The 19,296-nt window shown below is 50.5% G+C and overlaps 1 protein-coding gene across 1 annotated transcript in view; it reads left to right on the forward strand.

Moving 5' to 3' along the window:
* The window catches only part of TBC1D5 (TBC1 domain family member 5), a gene marked incomplete in the record, with an annotated part of 601,299 nt that overhangs the window by 165,614 nt on the left and 416,389 nt on the right, over positions 1-19,296 (forward strand). The window contains 1 exon segment of the mRNA XM_045742746.2: positions 8,897-9,067. Coding sequence (XP_045598702.1) covers positions 8,897-9,067 — 171 coding nt within the window.

The following is a 19,296-nucleotide window of genomic DNA, read 5'->3' on the forward strand; positions in this document are numbered from 1 at the left end:
CATTCCTTAGTACTTCGTCCATCTGTTTGGCACCATTTAGGGTGATCTTCAAAAGTCGATCTTTCCCTTTTACATATCTGCCTATTCTCCTGTAGTCGCACACATTCTCTATGGTTGTAAGACCTTCCACGAGGCTAACAATTTTATCTACTACTTTTGCTTCTTCTACAGCTCTTTCTGACCTAGATGTTATCTCCTTTTCTTTGCAGCCAAAAATTATCAGGGACTTACTCCGATCAACTGTGTTTTGCACCAACTTCGGGTTAGATGCCAATTTTTTTCTCACTTTCAGTTTGTTTTATCTTGGTTGCTGCAGTGTTTGACTTCCTTTACTGCTTCTTCAATTTTTCCTTCTCCTTGGCCACTTGTGCATAGGTGAGTTGCATATCTTTCTTGCACTGTTCTATTCCCTGTGTAACTTCCTCTATCTGTGCTGACAAAAGCTGTTTCTCCTGTTGAATTTCCTTACCTAACCTATTGTAGTTATTAATGTTTAAATTTACTTTAACTTCTTCCATAGCTATTTTTAAGAGTTTATTTTCTTCTTCCATGGCTTTGCAATTTGTTTCCAATTGATTCTTATCCTTGCGCAAGTCTTTCACTAAACCCTCAAGACATACAACTTTGCTATTTAAATGGTCATTACTTTCTTTCAATTTACTAATTATTTCTACATGAGAGTTCACTATAGTATCTAATTTTACCAACTTGTATAGACTGGTTATATCAATGCTTTCTTCATTGAATCCAGCAAAATCAAGGTCTGTTTTGTATTTCCTCTTGCCGGCGGCCATCTTAAATGTTATTCTCTGCACTGGAAACACTAGGGCAACTTTTTCTCATCCAATTTTTCACTTCCCTTGGCACATTCCTGTTATCTCACCTATTTTTCAAAAGCACTATACCTTTATGATCTCTGTTATGTTTATTATCGTGGTAGGCCGCTGGTGCCAATTTTGTAGCCAGCGGCTGCTTCAGACCCGTCCTCGTCTAGTCAGCGCGGTAATCGCTCTGTGCATAGGTCGGGTTCTCGCAAGGGGTGTTGGTTCTTTTACTGTTCGTCCAGTTGACGGGACGATGAGGGGAAGACTCGCCCAGTTCGCTCACGCCTGGTCTCACAACTTGTGAGCTTTTCGGTTCATTTCTAACAGCCTGCGGTGGTATTGGGTGTCCCTCCTCCTTTGGGGGATTTGGGTCTGGTGGGGCAGGCCTCTTCTTCTGCGCTCTGTTAGGTCATCTCAGAGTGGGTGCGCTTGGGTGTGGTCGAAACGACGACGTCCCCAGGTCAGTTTCTCGTCTGTTTCCAGTCCCAAAACAGGGCTCTGCGGACCTGCGGTTCATTCTGGACTTGTCCAGTCTGAACCCATGAATCTATTGCCCCTTCTTTCGGATGACTACTCTATCCCAGGTCCGGCTTCTGTTGGAGCTGGGCACTTGGATGGTGTCCCTGAACCTCCAAGATGTGTATTGGCACGTTCCGATTCATCCGGGGTTCAGGAAGGGGGCTCGGTTTTGTTGTGGGGCGTCTCCTTTACTGCTGTCGTTGTCTCCCGTTTGGGTTGAACCTGGCACCTCCCGTGTTCACGTGCCATACCTGGGTCGTTGTGGCGCCCGTCTGTTAGTGTTCGGGGGCTGGCCTACCTCGACGACTGGCTGGTGTGGGTTGCCAGCCAGTCCGTGTGTCTACTCACCAGGAATTTAGTTCTTTCCCAGCTCGCCGGGTTTGGGTTCCTGGTAAACTGGCGAAAGTCCCATCTGGTTCCCACTCAGGTTTGAATTTGGTTGGGTCTTGTGTGGGACTCTCGAACTGCTTCCTTGTCTCGCTCTCCGGAGCCTCTGCTACAGTCGCGGTTCCGCCTTCGTGTGTTTCTGGGGGGCGCCCAGGTTACTCAGTGGTTGCTCAAGGGTTTGTGCAGGATCCTGTCACTTCGCTGTGATGGTCTACCCGCTGGGTCGGGTTTGGCTTTGTCGACTGTTCTGGTTCCTTAGGGGACGTCCCTTCCGCCTGTCTCGCGATCTCTTGGTTCAGCCTCCGGAGGGCCTTGCTTCGGCTGCTGCGTCGCTGGATTCCTCTTTTGGTTTTTCGGTGTTCAGTGCCTTGGTGTCTACCCGAGCCCTCGTTCGATGTGTTCATGGACGTGTCGTATCTCGGCTGGGACTTTGTTACCAGCGCTCACCAGGTCTGCCAAGGGCTTGGGGGTCCGGTCTTATGTTGGGCCCACACCACGGTGCGGGAATTTGCGGCTTTGTGGATGTCGCTTCGGAGGGTTTGGGTCGCTGTCTTGATTCATTCCCCTGCCCATGGAATGGACGGTCAAAGCTGACTCGTTCGGTTGGCCCTGCCGAATGTTCGGGCTCCCAAAGGTGGACCTCTTCACGTCAACACGGTCAAGGCATCTCCCGTTATATGTGGCGCCCTTCTCCGACTGCTGGGCTGTCTGGGTTGATGCCTTCAGGCAGGACTGGTTGAGGTGGGGGAACCTGTACCTCTTCCCTCTGGTTCAGCTCTTGCTCCAGGTCCTAGCTCGCTTGGAGACGTACCAGGGGAGAGTAGTCTTGAGCCCCTTGGTGGCCAACCCAGCCTTGATTTTAAGTGCTGGTTGCATGGTGTCCGAACCCGGAGGTTTTCCTGCAACTTCGCCTCTTTCAGCAGATCGGTCCAGTGAAGTAGCTTCAAGGGCTAAGCCCTTGAAGCTACTTTATGGGATAAGCCCTTGAACTACCAAAAAAACAGCATTGAATGTATTGGTACACCAATTTCAGGCTTCCTGACATCCTCCCTCCATGTCATTGGGGGTTGCCTACATCTGCCATAGAACTGAGGATGGAGACTTTGGCTCCATCCCATGGGTTGCCTCCCTCCTTCCCCAAGGAGGAAGGCACCCAGGCAGGGTACCGGTTCGCGGTACCCTGCCTGGGCTTCCCTTAGCGTGTACCAAAGGCTAAGGGCCCTGGGAAACCCCACTGGGGCTCCGTGGTTTCCTAGATGTGTCCCCGGAGTCCCCCTCGCGTCCTGCGAGTTTGAAGGTTGATCTGTCCCCTTGTCTCAGGGTGACACTCACCTGTTGTGCCTCCGCCATGCTGCATGTTGGGTCCTTGTTCTTGTGACCCGGAGTCGTCCGATGATTGTTGTCGGTTCGCGCTCTCCTTCACCCAGGCCACTGGTCTTGATAATCGGGTGCAGGCGGCTGCGGCGTTGCTTGCTGGGTGTGTGTTGCTGCAACGCTCTTGGTTTGCGGCCCCGGATGCCCCGAGGCTGCCCCGTTTTGGTGGATGGGGTCTGGACTTGGGGGTGGGGGTCGCTTCGGCTCTGGCTCCTTCCGCTTCTTGTTCCTCCCCTTCTGTTCTACTCACTTCCTCCCTTGCTTCCTGCTCCGAACCATAGGAGGGTTTCGGGGTTGTGGCGGGGTCTGGTTGGGTTGAGACTCGGGCGGTCTCGGGGGTTTTCCCTCTTCCGGGGTGGCGGCGGAGGCGTTCGAGTCGGTTCCTCCAGCTGTGCCGTATGGGTCTGACCAGTGGGCTCCCTTCATTAGTGTTTGCACGACTGCCCCGGCTTTTCCTTGTTAAGCTGGGGCTTTGGGGGTGCGGCTCGGCCCTGGGTCATGCCGTAGAGGTTCTTGGGGTTAGGGAGGGGTTACCTGAGGGGCCTCGGCCCCGTTTGCCCCTCTTGGGTCCTTGTAACTTTGGTGTGGGGCTGGCAGTTCCTCAGAGTGGGGTTGTTCCTTCCCTCTGTGTTCCTGTTTTCAGGTATACCCCTCCCTGGGTTCGGTTCCGTGTTCCTTCGGGTTCGTCGGTCCCGTCGTTCATGGGGGGTGTGTTTCACCCCCTTTTCCTTACCCTTTTCGCTCTTCTGTCGCGATGCTGTTCACGAAAAAAAAAAAGTGTTCAGGTAAGGTACATCCATACAAGGTGTGTAACATACATTGATGGATTTCTATCTTGGCCTAGTATGCAGGGCCTCAACCGTTTCGTATCATTGTACCTGCAAGTTCCTTGGTCAGGGGTGCTTGTCGGGGTTCTAAATAAATAATAAATATAAATGTTTATTTAGGTAAGGTACGTACGTCCAAGAGATTTTACAAAGAATAATGGATTTATAGATAGGGCTAGTACATACAATGCCTATAGCCACTATTACGCAAAGTGTTTCGGGCATTCGTTTTGGGCAAAGCGTTCTCGTTGGTTCACGAGTCTCTTCGTACCTTCCAATATTATTGGAACGTCTGTTGATTTTCGATGTGGTTTCCATCGGGTCTTTTGTCGGCCTTGTTGGTTCCCTTCCATCATCTGTTTTCTTTTGCTTCGTTTTCGCCTTGGTTTGTTTTCGCGTCGTCTCTACTTCCAGTTTCGGCGTTCTTTGTCTTTGTTCCGCACACCTTCCTGGTGTTTGTACGATGTCTGTACGTTGTGTGTACGATTTGTGTGTCCGCCTGGTGTACGAGCCACGCCTCCCGGTGGACGGGTGGTGCGTTTCGTACCTCGTGTGCTGGGGCTGCGGTGTGCGTTTTGTTTACGCGCGGTATGCTCGTGTGTTCGCGCTGTTTCTCGTGGTTTTCTACGGCTTCTTGCTCGTTTCTCTCTCCGGTCGTGGCCCTCTGGATGCTGAGGGTGTTTTGGATTTATGTCGGGGGATGTCACTTTGTTCTCCTTTTGTCCTGCTTCGTCTTCTGCAGGGCGCGCACCTCTGACCATATTCTCCTTCGACCTCGCATTTTATTCAGGTAAGGGTACATACTGTGCCTACTGCCTCGAGTATGCATGGTTTTCGGGCACACCTTTAGCGCTGCTCCTAGTAATTACCTAAGTGTAATTACCTAAGTGTAGTTACAGGATGAGAGCTACGCTCGTGGTGTCCTGTCTTCCCAGCATTGATAACATAGTATGATAACATAGTATGTTACTTGGCTCGCTTGTGTTGTGGCACGGTCGTGTGTCTGCTCTGCAGGTGAGGTTGTCTTGTCTGGCGCTTCTGTCGGCCTAGTGCTGGTTCTCACTTTTGGTGGTGTGCTTGCCTAGTAGTGCTTGCGGGGGTTGAGCTCTGGCTCTTGGGCCCCGCCTCTCCTGTCAGTTGACGGTTGCGCAGTTTCCTGAGCCTTCTGGGCTCTGTCTTCTTGTTTGCTCCTGTGGGTGGTGTCTGCCTCCTCCACATGGCATTTTGGTGCTTTTGGCTTCCTTTCCCTCTGCCATTACTCGGGTTCTTTTTAGTGTCCGGCTCCTTTGGGTGCTCACTACCTCCTGTGTCCCCTTGTGCGTACCTGCATTCGGACATAAGTACAATGGCCCTGCGGAGGGCCTCTTGGCTCGTGCGAGGCAGCTACTAATTTAAATTAAATTTTGCTCCGAGGGGCGAGTTTATTGGGCAGCGCCACTCATCTTGTGAGTAGACACACTGCCATAGCAGCATGTACAACACTCCCCGATAGGAGGAATACCTGCTGGATTGTTCATCCTGTCACTTGTACCCAGACACAGCTTGGATTTGCTTAACTGTCTCCGGTGAACAGCTCCTCAAACAAGAAGATTATCATACATTCTCACTCACTTACACTCACTTACCCCCAACCCGGCCTTGCACCAATAGTGGGGCCCCACCACCACGTTATGTGGTAATTGGTTCCGCACATCACCGGGCCTGTTACTGTGCCGCACGGGTGGCATGTGCCACTATCCCAGTTTCTATTCTTTCGTGGAGATTGGTCAATTAACACAAACACTAAGGGACTACTTATCTTTTGTTGCATATACAGTAGTTGTGGGTGATCGTTGGCGGGCAATGGTGCGGGTTGGGCGCTCTGAGCGTCGGTACGGTGTCTTGAATGTCTGTTCTAGACTACACTTGCTGGTAGACTAGTTATTATTCGCTACTCTGCTGGTTATATGCTTGGGCGCCGCCTCAATTCCCCACAGGTTGGCAGGACTGTTTGTTGGACGTACGGAACGGTTTGAGTTCTGTCGTTGGTACTTTGTGGAGCTTTGCTTCTCTCGTTAGGCTCATGCGTTTGGAGCGAGTATCTTCTTGGGATACTCTACTCCTTCCGCCACCCTTGTTCACTGTTCCATCCTTGTTTACTCTTCCCCGCTTGGCGGGATTGCATTGATGGCTCATGACTGGGGTGTTGGGTGTGGTGTTTGGTCACCTTGCGTGCGTCTTTAGTGTGTACTAAAGACGCACTTTTGTCCATCTTTTGTTCTTTGTTGCCCTGTGGGGCTCTGCCCCGCATTTCGGTGCTTTTGTTTTCGTTGTAGACCCCTGGGTCTGTTCCCTGTCTGGACACTTTCCTTGCCTATCTTCGGTGCCTGACTGCACCCTCACATAGCCGAGGGAGAGATCTTCTGAAGAACCTCAAGATAACCCTTCTGTCCGTAAGGTCCCTCAGGTATGTACGCACTCCTCTACACATTATGTGGTTGGTCGTGTGCATTACTTCACGGCCGCTCTTTGGGCCGTATTCGTGGTTTTCCTTACCTAATGCAGTTTTTCCTCCCCCATGCTACACTTTTTGTGTATCTGAGTCAGTGCTTCTTGATTATCCTGTTTGGTGCTCCGGTGGACCTCTGTCCATGTTCCACGTCCTGCTTTTGGACTTCTCCGGTGTTCCGTTTTGGTACCGAGTTCCTGCAATTTTGTGTGGTTTTCTGCAGGCTTCGGGTTGCGCTGTCTGTTGGGGGGGGGGGTGTGGACTTTTCGGTCTGCCGCTCCTGCCTTCCTGGTTCCTTTTCTTGGAACCGGGTTTGCTGGGTTCCGGTCCTGGTTTCGTTTTTTCCTTGTTCCTTTTCCGGACCGGGTGTGTTTGTTTTCCTGCGGTTCTCGTCCTCGGTGGTTCTCCTCTGGGATGCCTCGGGGATGCGTGTATCATTCTTCCCTGCTGGAGCTGGTTCTGTTGCTCCTTTGGGTCGCGGGGTCGCTGTTTTTAGATTCGCGTTTTGCGCTTTCGATCGTGGTGTTCGTTTCTCGTCATTTTTGTCGGCACAGGTGGGTTCATTATTGGTCTCCCACCTGCACGTTTCATCTCGGGGGCGGTGTTTGGTTTTCCTATCGCTGCGAAGGGTCCTTCGGTCTTTGATAGGGTTGGTTTGTCTTCCCTTCGGGGTTGTTCTGGGATCGTTGTCTGGGATTGTCCTGTCACCTCATGTTGGGTGGGGCTGGCAGAGCCGCTCCTGCTTATGTTCAGTGTTGCGGTTCCTTCTGCTCCATTCCACTTGCTGTCCTGGGCATCGTTCTTCTCTGGCCTGCTCTTGAGTTTTGGGGCCGTCCTGGTCGTTGGCCTGGGTGGTCTTTTTCTTCTCGTTTTGGTCTTTGTTTTGTCTCTGGTTTTGGTTGTTCAGTTAGGACGTGTGGTATTCACCTCCCGGTTTCTTCCCTGTTTTACTTATCTTTTGGTAAGGTAGTTCCGGGGAGCTGACGGGGCTCCCCCCAGAAAACCAGCGTTGAATGTAATGAAACGGCATTTTCTGGGCGAGTCCCGGAGGCTCCCCGGCATCCCTCGCTCCCTCCGGTCGGCGGCGTTTTCGCGTCTTTTGACATCCAGGCTAAGAACTGCCAGTTGGATCGCCGGCATGGAGGGTCTGGGGCTCCCCCTTCCCCCTCTCAGGGAGGGGGGGGGAGGTTGCGCAGACAGTGGCACGGCGACATGATGACGTCATGCTAGTTTGATAATTTTGTTTGGGGAGTTCTGTCCACTCGTTCGGCTTTCGGTAGCAATAATTTCACCAGAATAGGGGTTTGTTTTGGGGCGCCTACCTTTCTGGGTGCCTGTCCCGGTTGATGGCAGACATAGAATGCTTCCAATCACAAGGGGGTTTCTATAGGCCATTGCTCCTCGTGCCTCTCTGAGGGGGCCAGGTTCTGGCTTGTGGTCCCCGGTAGGCAAGAACTCCTAGCACTTTGATGCCAGAAAGTTATACATATCCATTCAGCCTGGATAGCTCCAGGGAGCCTCCGGGACTCACCCAGAAAATGGCGTTTCATTACATTCAACGCTGGTTTTTTTGACTCACTGACTTCCTTGTTGCCTTTCTTATGGTGGTACAAATAAATAAATAAGTGCCACTGCTCCCTGTGCTGCCTCTGTGAAGTAGGTTCAGGTTTTGGCGCTGGTACCTAGTAGCCTGTAGAACTCCGAGGCTTACTTGCTTGATGGGGTTCTGAGAGTTTTTCTACTCCCCAAGCCCAGCCCAAGGCCAGGCTTGACGTGTGAGAGCATGGTCCAACAGGCTGTTGCTTGGAGCGGCCCGCAGGCCCACATATCCACCATAGTATGGTGGATATGTGGCCCTTCACCTTCACTAGAAGGTGAAGGGACGACGACATTTCGGTCCATCCTGGATCATTCTCAAGTCGATTGTCTTGAGAACTTAAGAACACAATCAACTTGAGAATGGTCCAGGATGGACCGAAACGTCGTCGTCATTTTACCTTCTAGTGTGTGGTCTGGTAAACATACTTCAGCCACGTTATTGTGACTCATCGCCTGCATCCACCACAGCTTGGTTGGTCCGGGCTGATGCGACCTAGTAGGTGGTACACTTCAATATACAAAACAAGGAAACACCGGGGCTAAACCAGAAATTGAATTTTCATTACATTCAATGCTGATATTTTTTTCCAGTATTTTCATAGTAATTTTTGTCATTAACTGAACTGGCAACTGTTTAACTACATTGAATTGAAGCAGTACATATGATTCTTTGACAAATGTTCACAAGTCTTTAGCACTTGTTTTGCAAATGGTTGGAATTTTCTGCATGTAGCTACCACCTCATGACTGGCTAAGTGGGAATTTGACATCCAGGATTGAGGTTGAGATAGAAAGAAGTTAATGAGCGTTCTTAGCTGATGTATCATCATAGCCAGGCTGGAAAGTTTTTAATTTGATTATTTCTTTTTAATTAACAGAGTCCCTGGAATCAGTATTTTGAAGATTCAGAATTGAAGAAACTTATCAGGCAAGATGTAATAAGGACATTTCCTGAAGTTGAATTTTTTCAATCTCCCCGCATTAGAGACCTCATGGTCACTGTTCTCTTTTGCTATGCACGACAGCATCCAGATATAGGCTACAGACAAGTAAGTGAAAGTATCTTTTTGTATTTTTGAAATAATGAAACATCAAAATGTTTTATGATAATTGGGGGGGGGGGGAAGCCCCATTGGCTCCCCGGAGCTATCCAGGCTGAATGGATATGTATAACTTTGTGGCATCAGTCAATGTGCATGGAGTTTTTGCCTACCGGAGACCACGAGCCAGAACCTGGCCCCCTCAGAGAGGCACGAGGAGCAATGGCCTATAGAATCCCCATGCGGTTGGGAACATTCTATGTCTGCCATCGACCGGGTCTGGCAGTCAGAAAGATAGGCGCCCCAAAACAAACCCCTATTCTGGTGAAACTATTGCTACCGAAATTCGAACAAGTGGACAGAACTCCTCAAACGAAAATTAAGCAAGTGAGCATGACATCACCATATTGCCGCACTGCTGTCTGCGCAACCACCCATCCCTTCCTGTGAGGGAAGAAGGTGGGAGCCCCAGATCACTCGCCGGCGATCCAACCACCAGTTCTTGGCTGATGCAATACTGGAATAGTCTTGTGCCTCTGGCTCCTGCTTATTGTTTCACTTCTGTGCCTTGTGACGTGGGCTGTCTCTACAGGTGGTGTGTGAGTTAAGAGTAATATTCCACGGTACTCGGGCTGCATGCGCCTAGGGGGTTCCCTTTCCTAGGTGCCCGGTAAGTACTGCCCTTGAGACTTGGGACCTTCTTCCACAAGACACCTTGGGATCTACCTCTGCTGTGCCTTTTACTGCTCGGTACTTGGCCGCCCTTGGGGTCAGCTGGGATTTAGTTGCCTCTTGTTTGTCTCTGGGTTGGGGGGTAGTTTTCGTCACTGGTAGGGGCACAGGGTACTGCAAAGCTAGTTATCACCACTTATAGTGGCCGGCTCTGTTCTGCCTGGGTACGTTGTCCTCTTGCAGGGGTTTTCTTTTGTTTTTTGTTTCTGCCTGGTGGGGGTCTGTCTTTGTTGTCTCCCCTAGCTGTTGTTGGGGTATATATTATTCTCCTCTGTGTTTTGGTGGTATCCCCCGCTAGGCCCCCATGAGTGGACACGTCCCAGGGATTCAGCTTTTAACTGTTTGTTTGGTAGACTTGGGCGCATTTTTGCAGTACCCTGCCTAGGCTTTCCTTAGCATGTAATCAAGGCTAAGGGCCCTGGGAAACCCCGCGGGGGTCTCCGTGGTTCAATGGATGTGACCCTTGAGTCCCCTCTCGCTTTATGCAAGCTTGAAGGTTGCTCTGTTCCCTTGTCTCAGGGTGACACTCACTGGTTGTGCCTCCACCATGCTTCCTGTTGGGTCAGTGATTCTTTTGACCCGGAGTCGTGTGACATTTGTTGCTTGTAGGTGCTCCAGTTCACCCATGCTACTGATCATGATATGTGGGTGCAGGCGGCTGCTGCATTGCATGTTAGGTTGCTGCAACGTGCTCGGTTGGTTGCTTCCCTGAATGCCCTGAGACTGCCCCGTTTTGGTTATAGGGACCCGGACTTAGGGGTGGGAGTCACTTCAACTTTGGTTCCATCCGCCCCTCCTAGTCCTTTCCCTTCTGTTGTGCATCCGGTTCCTTCCCCCTTGCTTTCGGCTCTGAAATGTCTGAGGGTTTTGGAGTCGGGGCAGGGTCTAGTTGGTGTTGAGACTCAGGCATTCTCGGGGGAGTCCCCTTCCGGAGTTGTGGCGGAGGCATTCGGGCCTGGTCTTCCAACTGGAGCTTCTGGGTCTGATCATTGGGCCCCCCTTCGTTTCTGCTTTTTCAGCAGCTCCCACTCTTTGGAGGCGGGAAGGGGTTTGGAGGACGGCTTGGCTCCGGTGTCATTGGGGTGAGGTTCCTGGGGCGGGGGAGAGGTTGACTTGGGGGCCTTGGGCCCTGTTGGACTTCCCCCTGGGTTTTTCTACCCTCGGAGCGGGACTTAGTCTTACAAGGAGAGGGGTTCTCTTTCGCTCCCTCCTCGTACAACTTTGTTTTGGCGTCTATCCCTCCTGGGTTAGGTTCCATGATCCCAGCCCATCCTCTGAATAGACAGTATGTTTTAATGCTAAATGTAACAAATACAATCCTGACTATTGGCATAGTACATAAATACACTTAATCGCCAGCATCACACCAAAATATTGTGAATATTAGAGGTTTACTTGTAAAGCTGTATAGAAAACCACGACCTAATCTAACCTTGGGAGTGTTGGAGGACAAGCATGTAAATAGTTTCAGCCTCGGGGCTTTGTGTTAGTTGCTGCGTTGCCAGCTTTCTCTTCGAGGTTTTTCAGGGTTCAGTGCCTTAGCGTCTACCCGAGCCCTCGGTCGATGTTTTCACGGACGTGTCGACTCTTGACTGGGGCTTTGTGACCAGTGCTCACCAGGCTGGCCAGGGTTGGTGGGGTCTGTCCTTCCGTCGGGCTCACAGCACGGTGCGGGAGTTCACAGCTGTGTGGATGTCATTCCAAAAGGTTTGGGATGCTCACGGATCGACGATCAAACTACATTTGGACTGTTTCCGGTGGTTCATTACCTGAATGGGGGTGGGGTTCCATGCTATCCTTGGCTCTTTGGGGCTGGTCGCTTCGGGTGACTCATCTGCTGAGTTCTCAGGGTTTAGCTCTCCTGGCAATTCACGTTCGGGGGGTTATCTTGAGGTTATCTTGAGATGATTTTGGGGCTTTCAGTGTCCCTGCGATCCGGTCCTCGACCAGGCTTCCACCCCCAGGAAGCAGCCCGTGACAGCTGACTAACACCCAGGTACCTATTTTACTGCTAGGTAACAGGGGCATAGGGTGAAAGAAACTCTGCCCATTGTTTCTCACCGGCGCCTGGGATCGAGCCCAGGACCACAGGATCACAAGTCCAGTGTGCTGTCCACTCGGCCGACCGGTTCCCCGGTTGACTCCCGGGGTGTCTAATGTCCTGGCAGATGGCCTGTCCTAGTTCATTCCCCTGTCCATGGAAAGGACGGTCGAAACCAACTCGTTCAGTTGGCCCTGCCAGACGTTCGGTCCTTCAGAAGTGGATCTCTTCGCGTCGGCGTGGTCGAGGCATCTCCTGGTATACGTGACGCCCTTCCCCGACTGCGAGGCCGTCAGGGTCGACGCTTTCCCGCTGGACTGGGCGAGGTGGGGTTACCTGTACTTGTTCCCCCCGGTTCAGTTGTTGCTCCAGGTCCTTTCTCGCCTAGAGACTTTCCAGGGGAGAGGTGTCCTTCTTGCACCTTGGTGGCCTGTTCAGCTTTGGTTTCAGGTGCTGGTTGATCGGTGTTTGAACACGAGGGGTCTTCCCACAGCTCCTGCTCTTTCAGCAAATCGGTCCAGCCCAGTACAAGGCTGGTTCGTTCTTCTCCTCGAGTCTTCGCATCTGGAGTTTCTGACTCGAGTCTATCATCACTTGTATGGAGTGCAGGTGGGTTCGTTGTGGGTCTCCCTCCTGTGTGCTTCGTCTCGGCAGCAGAATGAAGTTTCCTGGCGGTCTTTCCGGTTTTTCCTATCACTGCGTAGGTATACTTCGGTCTCTTGATAGGGTTGTTTTGTCCTTCCTTTCGTGGTTGTTCCAGGACTGTCATCTTATGCTGAATTCTGGCGTCTCGTATTGTGCGGCGCTGGCGGAGCCTCTTCAGCTTGCTTTCAGGGTTGATGTTACTTCTGTCCCATTCCACAAGCTGTTTCATGCTTTGTTTCACCTCTGGCCTGTTCATGCACCTCCTGAGCCGTCCTGGTCTTTGGACCGGGTGCTCTTTTTTTCTCTCTTCTCTTCGGTTTGTTGTGGCCCCTTCAGTTCAGGATTTTTTCCAAGGTTCTTTTCCTGTTGGCATTGGCCTCTAGGGGCAGGTCGGGAAGCTTCATGCTCTCCTCCGGTGCAGCGGTTTCTGCTCCTTCGGTCCTGGTGGTAGGTTAGTTCTGTTGCAGCCGTCTCCTTCTTTTCTGGTGAAGAATGAGACTGCTGCTTTCCGGAGGGGTCCTTGGCTTGTTTATGCTTGGTTAGTCAGGCTGGGGTGTAAGATGTATTGTGTCCGGTTGCGGCCCTTTGCCGTTATTTGTGCGCCACAGCTTCGGTGGCCGGGGGGATGCGATTTGGGTTGATGCAGTTTTCCTTCTTCCCTGTTCCCGAGCTCGTGTCTCTCATGTCGTCCGCAGGGTTATCAAGTCTATCCAGCCTGCGGTCTATCCCTGTGCCCACGACGTTCGTAAATTTGCTGCTTTGGCTGTTGTCTTTGGCAACATGTCATGGGTTGACATTTGGGCACGGGGTTTTTGGAGGTCGAACAGGGTCCTAGGCACTTGCTGCCTTGTAAATGTCCCTGGACCTGGTAGGGCCTGCATTGCATTGGGTCAGCGGTTGCAGCCAGTTGTCTCGACTTCGTGTTGAGGCGTGAGGGCTGACCGTCTCCTGGGTAAGTCCATGTTTTTCCTTGTCTTTGGGTAGTTAGCTCTGGGGAGCATTACATTCAATTACAGCATTGAATGAATGTAATGAAACGCCATTATCTTGGTGAGTCCCGGAGGCTCCCTGGCATCCCTCCTCCCCCCCTGGTAGGTGGTGTTTTTCATGTGTTTCGACATCCAGCTTAAGAACTGGTGGTTGGATTTCCGACACGTGGGTCTGGGGCCCCCTTTCCCTTCCCGGGAAGGGGGAGGGGTTGCACAGACAGCGGCGTGGCAATATGATGACGTCATGCTCATTTGCTAATTTTCGTTTGAGGAGTTCTGTCCACTTCTTCGACTTTCGGTAGCAATAATTTCTCCAGAATAGGGGTGAGTTTTGGGGCGCCTACCTTTTTGGGTGCCAGACCCGGTCGATGGCAGACATAGAATGCTCCCAACCACATGGGGGTTCTATAGGCCATTGCTCCTCATGCCTGTCTGAGGGGGGCCAGGTTCTGGCTCGTGGTCCCCGGTAGACAAGAACTCCATGTACATTGACTGATGCCACAAAGTTATACAGATCCATTCAGCCTGGATAGCTCCAGGAAGCCTCCGGGATTTGCCCAGAAAATGGCGTTATATTACATTCAACGCTGGTTTTTTCTATTGTGTTATTTGCTTAGGGGAGCCTCTTATGGCTCCCTGAAGCTACTATCTCTGATAGTGCTATACTACTAGGTGCCATCAGTTGCGGAGTTATAATGGCCTACCAGGGACCACAAGCTAGAACCTGGCCCCATCTAAATATTCGCAGGAAGCGATGGTAAAATTACTGTAAATTTATTCCTATCCGACACCAATTACCTAATTGGTGTCAGTTCATCCTGTAACTACACTTAAGTAATTACCTAAGTGTAGTTACAGGATGAAAACTACGCTCGTGGTGTCCCGTCTTTCCAGCACTCTTTGTCATATAACGCTTTGAAATTACTGACGGTTTTGGCCTCCACCACCTTCTCGTCTAACTTGTTCCAACATCTGTACAGTATTTGTTCTGTGTGTGTTCTCTAGTGCTACCTTTGCTCTAGCCTAGTTGTCTTCCCTGGAGTGTTCTTGGATTGCTTCCTTACAGGTCCTTCTCACTTTTGGTGGCCTTTGCCCCTCAGTAAGTCAGTTGTCTTTGGCTTTCTGTCTTCCCTCAGATCAGGAGTGATTTTGGCTGCGGGGGCACACTGGTGTTCGTGCGACCTTGAACGGTGCTCTTTGAATGGTCAGCCTTTGCAGTCGTGTGATTAAGTTATGTTTAGGTTATTAGGCTTAGATGATTATGTTGTTGTTTTAGATTCAGCTACTCGGATCAAAAGTTGCAAGTAGCACGGGCTATGTTCAGCCCGTAGTGGACGTAGGTGATTAGGTTAGGTTAGGTTAATACAGTTTCCCGTAGCGTAGTGGTAAAACACTTTCCCCATGCTTCGCGAGCGATTTGGCCTGGGTTCGTATCCTGGCCGGTGGAGGATCAACTAGGTGCCAATCCTTAACCCTTAGCGGCTATGGAGAAATGATTGTATCCGCCTATGGACAAAAAATTAAAAACCTCTAAAAATCTATTTTTCATTATAGAATTATAAATGTGTATGCAGGATATAAGAAAAACACAAAAATAAGTGAATATTTATCATTTCACTGTTTGGAGGACCTCTGCAAGGCTGTGTCTGACACTAGTCAATGCCTGGTGCTCAACTTTGCTGATTTGTCCTGATTTATTCTCTGATGTTTCACTGATTGTTTTATCACTTATTTTTCTTTATTTACATTCACACAGAGCTTTTATATCCATATTTGCATCTTACATGTAAAACATAGACAATAATTGTTTAAATTGTCATATGACAATGACCGCATTCCCCTAATAACATTCATGATTATAACCACATTTGTACTGATAGCATATTTGTACTGACACATTTGATATCAGAATATTTTGCATGAGTCAAGGTAAATTCCATTACATCCACATAGACCTCTATCCATATTTGCATCATACATGTAAAGCCCAGACAATAATTTTGTAAATCTTCATATGTTGATAACTGCATTACCCTGTGAATCGCATAATAACCGCTGTCTAAGGGTAAATGTATGCCCCTGTTCACCCAGCAGTGAATGGGTGAACAGGTTGATAAACTATTTGGCAGGTCATATTAGGATCAAGACCTATCTGAAACACTATGCATGCTAGTGGCTTTACAAAAATATAAGAACTCCTGTATATATAAATATAAAATAGAATAAAAATGTTGTCGTTCTCTTCTCTCCTTCCTTCCAATTCTTAGGTATTATTGACAGGAGAGCCTTTGCATTATATAGGTGAAACTGGCGTAGCGCTCTCAGAGCCTGGCATACCTGCAGGGCTATTTCTCCTGCAGTTCTTGGGAAACCCCTGCAGGTTCTGTAGTCCCATAGATATCTCACCTGAAACTGCTCTCGCTTCGTGTGAATTTCAGGGTTGCACATTGTCAGTGCCATATGGTGATGTTCATTCTTTCTGCCTCCACCATGCTGGGTTGGTGACATCTTCAACCCTGAGTCATGTGGGACCTGTTCTCGTCGTGTTACTCTCCTATCTGGCCCGCCTGATGAGGTACGGCCTTTTCATGCAGCGACTGCATTTGGTTAATTTTTGTGTTGCAGCAGTCTGGGTTGTGTGTCCAGTTGGATGCCCCAGAGCTGCCCCAGTTGGTGTTTAGGGACTCTGATTTGGAGGTGTTTATTAATTCAACTGTGGTTCTGTCCACAACACCTCTTCCTTCCCCATCGAACATAGTTCAACTTTCCTTCTGTTCTCTTTGTCTGCTTTTGCTCCTAATTTGTCATGCCCTCACTCTCTTGAGGTAGGGGCTTTTGACTGGGCTTCAGGCTATTTTGAGGTTTGCTTTCACCTTTTCTGGAGCGTGGGTTAGTGTGGTTACCCTTGTTCCATGTTATCGACAGTGCTTGTAGCATTTTTCATTGTGCTCGTGTTCTTTTGGGTCTTTGTTGTGTATTCCTAGGCCTGTTTGTGAGCTGTTTTCTAGTAGGCTCTTGGGGGTTGTGGGGATGCCCTTCTGATTCTCACAAAGTTCCTGATCTGTTTCTTTTGTGAGATGGCCTCTTGAATGGTTTCCTGGACCTCTTGGATGCATCTTGGCTTGTCCTGGTCTCTATTGGGGTTCAAGGTTTTTCCTTTTTGAGTGAGGCATCTGGCTTGCCTTCGCAGGCCTTTTGCTGTTAGCCTTGTTCTGGCTTCCTGCATGTTCACACGCTTGTCTTGGGGCATTGTGGTTCATCTTGTTTTTGCCTATGTGTCAGCTGTCGTGCATGGGCTCCCAGCCTGTTTTCATGCCTGCTGGCTGGGGTTCGGGTTTTTCTTGTTTACCACTCTTCGGTTCCTTCTCGGCTATTGTAATCCATGTAGATCTCATTCCAGGTTCAGACTTGGTTGAACCTAGTTTGGGACTGCCTTTTGGCTTTGCCTCCTTCTTCCAGCGACCTTGGACTGACTGCTGCTCTGCCATTGTGGGTGTTGGGTTGGCTTTGGGTGCCTTGGCAGTCACTTGGTGCTTGTGTGAGTGCCTGCGCTCTTCTCTCTCCTGTTCTTCACTTGACTTCACCATAGCCATGCTCATTCGGGGCTGGGCCCATTGGCATTCATTAGCTTCCTTAGATTTCTTGGGTGACTTCATTCGCTATGTTTGGCTTGGGTTTCCAGTTTGTGGCTTGTGCTGTGGTGGGGTTTTTTTCCCACAGGCTCTGTGCCTGGGGAAAAATCCTTTGGGGTTCTTACTTTTTGCCGGTTCTTTGTTCTGCTGGGGGGTAGTTTCGCTTTTGTATCAGACTGCTTGGGGCTGGAAGCTGCGTATTGGTTTTTGCTATGTTATCAGGGATATGCTTCCACACTGTTCCCCTACAGAAAGGGGCCCCTCTCCTTGCCATCAGTTATCCTGGTTCCTTCCCATTTTCTTGTGGTGGTCTTCTGGGCTGCCTCCTGTGGTTCCAGGCATTTGAGAGATTGATCCTAAGCCTCTTTATCAGTTTTGATCTCGGCCCTTCCCTTTTGCTTGGCTCCCTTCCCTGTTGAGAGGCACATGCGTGGCTATGTTTGTCTTGTCTCATTCGGGGGATGGGTCAGATGCCATCCTTCCCTGGCTGGCTGTGGCTCCTATTCCTGTCTGGGTTATGGTCTGGTGTTTCATTACATTTAGGCAGGGGGAAACTCCCTGGTGGCCAGCTTGGTTTCGGTTTGGGCACTTCTCCTTGGTTCTGAACACAAGTATTTTCCGTGTTCTGTCTCTTGGTGGGTTGTGCTAATGTTGGTCTTTTCTGGCTCATCCTTCTCTGCTGCTTGTCTTTTGATGAGTTTTTATCTCCATCTCTGCAGCGGGTAGGTGGCTTCTTGATGGTGTCCCACCTGCAGTTTTTCCATGGTGACTGGGGATTGTAGTTCTATTTCTGGGGGGAGTCCCTATGGCTCCCTGGAGCTTACCAGGCTGATATGCTGATGTCAGGCTTTGGCATCAGTCATGTGTACGGAGTTCTTATGGGCCTACCGGGGACCACGAGGCAGAACCTGGCCCCCTCAGAGAAGCAAGGGGGAGCAATGGCCTATAGAAACTCCCGTGTGCTTGAAAGCATTCTATGTCTGTCATTGACTGGGTTAGGCTCCCAGAAAGGTAGGCGTCCCAAAACAAACCCCTATTCTGGTGAAAATTGCAACCAAAAGCCGAACGAGTGGATAGAACTCCCCAAACAAAAACGAGCAAACTAGTATGACGTCATTCATCTTCGCGCCACTGTCTGAGCAGCCCCCCCTCCCCAAGAGGAGGAAGGGGGAGCCCCAGACCTACCACGCCAACGTTCCACACCCCAGTTCTTGAAGCTGATGCTATCGGCTCGGTTATGTGCTCTGGCTCCGGTCTATTTGCGGCGCTGAGCCTTGTGTGTGGCTGCTGTTCTCCAGAGGTGCGAGAGCCAGGAGTTATTCCTCAGTACTTGGGCTGCATGCGCCTAGGGTTCCCTTCCCTAGGTGCCCAGTAAGTACTGCCCTTGGAGCTTGGGGTTACCTTCCACAAGTTCCTCGGGGTCTGCCTCTGTGTGTCCGTTTTACTGCTCGGTTTCTTGGCCGCTCGTTGGGTATTTGGGGGTTTTGTTTCCCCTAGTTTACCTTAGGGTAAGAGGCAGTTTTCGCACAGGTAGGGGCGCAGGGTGCTGTGCAGCTAGTTGTCACCTATCACAGCAGCCGGCTCTGTTCCTTGGGGTACGTTGTCCTCTTGCGGGGTTTTGTTTTTCTGTTTGTTTTTGCCTTGGTGGGGGGGTTCTGCCCTCATTGCCACTGGTGTTTGGCTTCACCCTGATACTTGGTGGTGCTCCCTGCTTGGTCCCTGTGAGTGTACACATCCCTGGGGTTCAGCTTTAGACAGTTTGTTTGGTAGTTTTGGCCGCCGGTTAGCAGTACCCTGCCTGGGTTTACCTGAGCGCGAGTCCTCTTCAAGTAAATGCTCAGGACCCTGGGAATCTCCTAGGGGATGCGTGGGTTCGATGGATGTGACCCCAGGGTCCCCCCTCGCTTCGTGCGAGTTTGAGGGTTGTTCGGTCCCCTTGTCTCAGGGCGACCCTCACTGTTTTTGCCTCCGTCATGCAGCCTGTTAGGTCGGTGACACTTTCGACCCCGAGTCCTGTGAGTACTGTTGCTTGCTGGTGACTCAGTTTACCCAGTCTATGGATGATGATCTTCAGGTACAGGCTGCACAAGCCATTCTAGGTTTCGATTGTTGCAACGCGCTAGGTTGGTTGTTCACCCGGATGTCCCGCCACTCCGCCGTCTGTGCGACTCCCCATACCCCTAGCGCCGTCTACCTAAG

This window comes from Procambarus clarkii, chromosome 11 (genome assembly GCF_040958095.1).
Source record: "Procambarus clarkii isolate CNS0578487 chromosome 11, FALCON_Pclarkii_2.0, whole genome shotgun sequence".
NCBI lineage: Eukaryota > Metazoa > Arthropoda > Malacostraca > Decapoda > Cambaridae > Procambarus > Procambarus clarkii.